Source organism: Pteropus medius, unplaced genomic scaffold (assembly GCF_902729225.1).
Source record: "Pteropus medius unplaced genomic scaffold, Ma_sr-lr_union100, whole genome shotgun sequence".
Taxonomy (NCBI): domain Eukaryota; kingdom Metazoa; phylum Chordata; class Mammalia; order Chiroptera; family Pteropodidae; genus Pteropus; species Pteropus medius.
Window position 1 is genome coordinate 352,174 of NW_024354569.1, and position 7,330 is coordinate 359,503.

Sequence of the window (7,330 nt, forward strand, 5' to 3'; positions counted from 1 at the left end):
AGATGCTTCGAGTATTTAATGTTATAATAGGCTTAGTAAAGTTATCGGATTAAAAAATAATAATAGAAAGTTAAAGATAATGGTCAAGAAACCTAGATGAGTATGTTGAGAGCATCAGTGACACTTAATGAGAAAACATTTAAGTAGGAAAGAAAACAGAGGAGCAAGAGAATGACTTGTCAAAAAAGCAGCCTCATTGTTTTACCGGTTTCCTACATTGCTTTTAGAACAGTAAGGCAATAATTGCAGCATCAGGATGGAATCCATGGAAAGCTTAAAGATATACAGGGCTATATTTCCTTCATATCCATATATTTTTTCAAAACTTGAAAATTCTTGAGGTGACACAAATGCCACCTTTCTTATGATCTTCACTTTGAACAGCATTAACTATAGAAGTGTTATTGCCTCGAATGCTTTATTTCTCCTGACCCTTCCTTGATAACTTTTAGTGCTAAATTTATATTCATTGTTATATTGGTGCTATTAAAAAGCACGGATATTCAGAATGAAGAATGGTGAAAGACAAATGTTTTTCTACATTTGTTTTCTATCTACCCTAAACTTAATTCAAATTCTGACACTCAGGATCAACTTCAAAATCCAGCTCCTCACTAACAAGCCGCATAACCTAAAAGAAGTTCCTTCACTCACATATGCCTGTTTTCTTTTGTGAAATATGGAACTATTGTTTTATCATACATAGTGTTATATAAGATCGAAGTTAATATATATTGATATTTCAGCACAATGCCTGCTATAGTGTCAATGTTATATAAATGTACTATCAACATTATCATTGTTGTTATTTTTATCATTATTTCAGATTTTCTCCCACAAGAACTATGTTTATAACTAAATAAAATCAGAGTGCTGGAGCCACATTCACTTTCTTGGACTTCTCAGAATTTCCAGAACTCCAGGGGCCCCTGTTCCTGGTATTCCTGACCATCTACACGGTCACTGTGCTGAAGAACCTGGGCATGATCATGGCCATCCGGATCAGTCGCAAACTCCACACTGCCATGTACTTTTTCCTCAGCCACCTGTCCTTCACTGATTTCTGTTATTCCACTACGGTCACACCCAAACTTCTGGAGAACTTGGTTGTGGAAGACAGAACCATCTCTTTCATAGGTTGCATCATGCAATTCTTCTTAGCTTGTATATTTGCAGTGACAGAAACATTCATGTTATCAGTGATGGGTATGATCGAGCTGTGGCAGTTTGTAACCCTTTGCTCTACACCATAGTCATGTCCAAAAAGCTCTTTGTAGTGCCCTACACTTGGGGTATAGTCTCTTCCCTGACGCTCACCTATTTTCTCCTGGAATTATCCTTCTGTGGGTCTAACATCATAAATAATTTTGTCTGTGAGCACTCTGTCATTGTTTCTGTCTCCTGCTCTGACCCCTACATCAGCCAGGTGCTTTGCTTTGTCATCACCATATTCAATGAGGTGAGCGGCTTGATAATCATTCTCACTACTTATATTTTCATCTTTGTCACTGTCCTAAAAATGCCTTCTGCTGGTGGGTGCCAAAAAGCCTTCTCCACTTGTGCCTCCCATCTGATTGCTATCACCGTTTTCCATGGGACTGTCCTGTTTCTTTATCATGTATCCAACTCCAAAAACTCATGGCTCATAGTAAAAGTAGATTCTGTATTTTATACTGTGGTCATCCCCATGCTGAACCCTCTGATCTATAGCCTCAGGAATAAAGATGTGAAGGAGAGTGTCAGGAAATCAATGAAGCACTCAGTACGATTTTGTTGAAGATTTGTATTTCAAAAAGGAATTTGATTTATTGTGTTGAAGATTGTTCAATGATTCTAGTAGAAATGATAATTCCAGTTATTTAATTAATTGACTAGATTTTTTAATCTATTGCAATAAACAAGTTGTTTGATCAGGTGGTTTCTAGTCACTTCAATGTTTAGTAAAATAGCTATGAACCATAAATGAAGTGACATAAGTGCTGTGGTTTGAATAGTGTCCCCCAAAATATCTATGTCCACCCAGAACCTCAGAATGTAATATTATTTAGGAATAGGATCTTTACAAGTGTAATTAAGGATTGCAATGAGATTATACTGGATTAAGGTGGACCCCAAATCCAATGAGTGTGTTTTATAAGAGACAAAAAAGGATGCACAGAGACCCACAGGGAAGAAGACTTTGTGAACACGGAAGCAGAAATTGGCAGAGATTACCAACTGGAGGTTCCATGAATCAAAGAATCTGAAGGATGTAAAGAAAGACTCTCCATTAGCCTTTTTCAGAGGGAGCATACTCTGCTAGCACCTTGGTTTCAGGCAACTGGTCTTGAGAACAGGGAGAGAATAAAGTTCCATTGTTTTAAGCAACCAAGTTTGTGGTAATTTACTTGCAACAACTTTAGGAAATTTAACAGTAAATATCATATCACAAAATATTATATCTCTTAACTCATAAGTTGGTATGGTGAATTATTCTTTAAAACATTCTTCAATTCAGTTTAAGCAATGAAAATGTCAGGGTATAGAAGAATTCTGAAAAGCTATCAGTGACTAAGAGTGCGAATATGGAGAAACTAACAGTGAGAGACTGGACGCATTATGTCTAAGATCTGGCCAAGCTCTTGGCTTCTTTCTCCCCAAAGCCTTGTATCTTTAATTATAGTATAAGAAGTGATGTTAAACATGATAACTCTGAATATCAAGTAAAAATGCTGACTTTATATTAATTTTTGGAAGGATTACCAAAGGGGACCAAAAATGGAAAAATTATGATTATTTCTGGACTCTCAGTTCCATTCTATTGGTCTGTGTGTCTGTTCTTCTGCCATTACCATGCTGTTTTGGCACCCACTCAATATGGACAACCTGCTGGGTGACCTTGAAAAGGGGTTGGTAACTTGCTTAAAATTGGTATATGCTTCCTGTGAAATCAAGAGATTTGCTGAATATTTGATGATGGAAGGAAATTTAACTTTGGGTGGTGAACACACAATGCAATATATATATGATGAATTATTGAATTTTATACTGGAAATCTATTTGATTTTCTTAACCAATGTCACCCCAATAATTTTAATTAAAAAGAAGCCCATTGAATATTTGCATAGATGAGGCAGGTTTTGAGAAATACTTTTTTATCTTAGTTTTATTTTAGTCGCATTAATTCCAGAGAGCATTTTAGTTATGTGCACCAAAGCCTGGTAAGCAATTTCAAGCTGCAGTTTTTCTGTGCAATTTCAAAAAAATTTCAGTCATTAAAAATGGCACAAGAGACTTGACATTTGTCTTAATTACCTGTGTTGATGCTTGTGAGGAATTACTTGATAGTGATTCTCCAGAGTATGAGTCCTTAGGGCTACAGAGATAGATGTAAGAGCTTTGGTGTCCCAGTTATACTCAGCTTACAGAAAAACAGGAGAGTGGTGGCCTGTTTCTCTGTAGCAGGTAAGTTTATTTAGGTTTTCTTTGAAACCATGAACATATTTTCCTGATGTGATAACTGTTTTTTTTTTCTTTTTCTATGTCAAATAACTGTAAATGCTGTCTAATTCTGAGTTCAATTATATGTTAAAGAAATTAACTCATGGAAATATTTGGCTTCCAGTCCATTGATGAGCACTTCACAAAAAATAAAATAAAGTTTCCACCTGGAATTTGATATTTATCCATATTTTCTTTGTATCACCTCAAATGGGCATATAAACTCTCACAAATATGAGAATTTGTTAGTTCTGAGAGAACTCTACCTGGTAAATCTTGAGACCCTGAAGAAGTATCTATAGGCTGTCTTGGCTTTTATAGACGTTAACCCTTAGACTATTAACCCTAATTAGATGGACACTAGATTTAGAGGTCAAAAGGAGCCATTGTCCTCCTCAGCCCTTGAGCAACTAAGGTATTCTATAGAAGTAATCTTTGGTGAACAAAGGTGCTAAAATGGGTTTGATATACCTTTTTTTCCCCTGGATTTCTTCAATATTTTACTTTATCCTTAGAATAGAAACATATTCTGTTGAGGATTTTCATCAATTTATACATATAAGCAAAATACAGTAGCAGTATATATTCCTTGAGGCAAACATTTCACATTTTCATAGACTTTCATTATAATTTATGTGCTAACATATTTTATCAGTTATGTGCCTGTTATGCTATTTGCTAATATGAGTGTATACCCTATAATAGAAGTATTTCTTATGAAAACACAAATTGCAACAGATATGTGAGGACATTTTATTGACTCAGTTGGTTTGGTTTATCCATAGCAGTTATTTGCATAAGACATGTTCAGTCTTGAAGAAATGAAGACCCATAACTCTTTTGTCTGCCATAAAAAAATCATGGAATGTTTGTCACTCACCACCATAAATCTTGCTTTTGACAGGAGTAACTCTCTCCCCTCACCCGCCCTTCAAAGATGTTGTGATGGCTGCAAAAAATCTGAGTGTGGAGACAATCTTTGTCCTCTTGGGCTTCACAGATTATCCAGAGCTGCAGATTCCTCTCTTCCTTGTGTTTCTGATTATGTACATGGTCACAGTGATAGGGAATCTTGGAATGATAGTAATCATCAAGTTTAACCCCAAGTTACACACCCCCATGTACTTTTTCCTTAGTCACCTTTCTCTTGTTGATTTTTGTTACTCTTCCATTGTTACTCCTAAGCTTCTTGAGAACTTGGTCATGGCTGATAAAAGCATCTTCTACTCTAGCTGCATGTTGCAGTACTTCCTGTCCTGCACTGCTGTGGTGACTGAGTCCTTCTTGCTAGCAGTGATGGCCTATGACCGCTTTGTGGCCATCTGTAATCCTCTGCTTTATATGGTGGCCATGTCACAGAGGCTCTGCACCCTGCTGGTGGCTGGGTCATATCTCTGGGGTATGTTTGGCCCTTTGATACTTCTTTGCTATGCTCTGCAACTAAACTTTTTTGGATATAATGTAATCAACCACTTTTTCTGTGAATATACTGCTCTTATTGCTGTCTCGAGCTCTGATATACGCATCCCTCACCTGCTGCTCTTTGGTTTCGCCACTTTTAATGAGGTAAGTACATTACTGATCATCCTCACTTCGTACGTGTTTATCTTTGTGACCGTACTGAACATCCGTTCTGCCAGTGGGCGTCGCAAAGCCTTCTCTACCTGCGCTTCCCACCTAACTGCCATCACCATCTTCCATGGAACCATCCTTTCTCTTTACTGTGTGCCTAACTCCAAAAACTCTCGGCAAACTGTCAAAGTGGCCTCTGTCTTTTACACAGTAGTCAATCCCATGCTGAACCCTCTGATCTACAGCTTGAGGAACAAAGATGTGAAGGATGCCTTCCGGAAATTCATAGATACAAAATTCCCCTCTCACTGAACCAACCTCAAAAGATACATTAAATCCCAGTGAACAACAGGCACAGAGCCTAAAATACTTCTAAAACCTATAGCATATATTTGTTTGTAGTTTTTGTAGATGACTGTGACGTTAAAGTATTGTGAATTGGTTAGCTCAAACCCCTTGAAGATGCCAAAGAAGTTAATTCTAAGATGAATTCCACAGGATTTTAAACTATAAAGCATTTATGTCTTCAAATTCTATAAAAAGAAAACACACACACACACATAAAATACTACGTGCACAGTAGGTGATTCATGTGGAGAATAAAGTTATTGAGAGGAAAATCTTTACTCACCTTAGAAAGGCCTTTCTGATATGTTACTGCATGTGAACATGAGTTACTCGCCTTTAAATTTATTAGTATTGTGTGTCACTGATGCATTATGCCTTTGTTGGGAGGTCCAGGTGGATAGGCTGTGTGATAAAAGGGGAAATGATTCTGTTCTGACATCTTTCCTTGGCTTGTGTGAGTTCTATGTAGGCTAAGACACATACTGTTGTGTAAGTGATGACACAGAAGGTCAAGAAACTAGTCTAGAAATGACTAAAATAATTGATTTCAGACAGGAATATAACCATTGATTCAAATCTAGTGTCTTTTCACTATAACACCTCTGATGCTATTAGTTTGAGAGGTCCTAGAATTTAAATTTGTCCTTCGGAAATGACAATCACTAGAGTCATTTCGGTATTCTTAGATTATGCTTGGATATTATTTCTCAAAAAGCTGTATTCCCAGTATTATCAGGTCTGGAAATTTCTATAAGCATTATCTATTCCAGGTTGTTTGTATTAAGACCAGGATGAATGTAATATACATTTTATCTAGCAATATTGAGGAATCATATTTCAAAATTTCTATTCTAATGTTTATATGAATGACTAAATAAGCACCAATATCCAGTAACAAGCATTTTAAAAATTAATGCAAATTATAATAGGAAGGCTAATCCTATGGAATTTAAAATACAATATTATTAAAACAGTGTCACATTGGAACAAATATATGGTCCTATGAGAAAAAGATATAATTAGATCTCTTTCTTATTTCACATACCATAAAAGAGTCAGCAGATTAGATGAATATATGAAACTTCCTGGCAAGAACAACAGAAAAGAAATTAAAATGAATGACAAATGGATGTAATAATACATCCAGTAAGTGAATCTACAGGGAAACAGATATTTTCATATGTTGGGACAGAAAAATAGCATGTTATTCAAAATAATAGCAACATTACATATAAATTTATCCTCTTTCAAAGCATTCATAGTTTTAGGAATCTACTCCAAAGATACATTAGTAAAAGGTATAAATAACATATTCAAAAGCATTCTTTATAATAATGACAGACTGGATAAAATCAATAAGGTGGTCGAATAACCTATGTGTCACCATAAAGAAGTATACAGTGAAAATGAAAAAAAGGTTTCTGTGCACTGCTATGGGGTGCACTCCAGAACACCTTTCCTACATGAAGTAGGAACGTTTTTATAGTATGATAAATTGTGTAAAAATTAGGAGAAAGGTAAAACAAAAACTGATAAAGATAGAAAGAGATGAAAGAAAATGTTTAGAAATGTGCCTTATATTATAGCTTTGATTTGAGGGAAATGTAATATTTAACATATTTTGAAAAACATACATTTATATCAAAATGTATAGAAAAAAACGAGATAGTCATGCTAAGTAAAATAAATCAGGCAGAAAGGGTTGAGACCATATGATTTCATTCATATGTGGGATATAACCTGAAAGCAACAAATGAACAGGACAAACAAAAACTTATAGACACAGACAACAGTTTAGTGGTTACCAGAAGTAAAAGGGGAAGGGGAGAGGTAGATAAAGGTAAAAGGGTCAAATATATGGTGACAGAAGAAAATATAATTTTGGGTAGTGAGCACACAATGCAATATACAGATGATATATTATTTAATT

At 35.6% G+C, this 7,330-nt stretch overlaps 2 protein-coding genes across 2 annotated transcripts; both read left to right on the forward strand.

Annotated features, from left to right (window-relative positions):
* Positions 1-845: 845 nt before the first annotated feature.
* Positions 846-1,777, forward strand: LOC120596721 (olfactory receptor 5D13-like). The gene is given in 2 exon segments (XM_039855189.1): positions 846-1,203; positions 1,206-1,777. Coding segments are annotated over 2 exon segments (930 nt in total).
* Positions 1,778-4,425: 2,648 nt separating this feature from the next.
* On the forward strand, positions 4,426-5,364 carry OR5D14 (olfactory receptor family 5 subfamily D member 14). Its single transcript, XM_039855175.1, has one exon. The coding sequence runs from the start codon at positions 4,426-4,428 to the stop codon at positions 5,362-5,364; it is 939 nt and encodes a 312-aa protein (XP_039711109.1).
* The last annotated feature ends 1,966 nt before the right edge of the window (positions 5,365-7,330 follow it).

Excerpts from the sequence above, each read along its gene's own strand:
- OR5D14 (XM_039855175.1), top strand. The coding sequence starts at position 4,426 with ATGGCTGCAAAAAATCTGAGTGTGGAGACAATCTTTGTCCTCTTGGGC.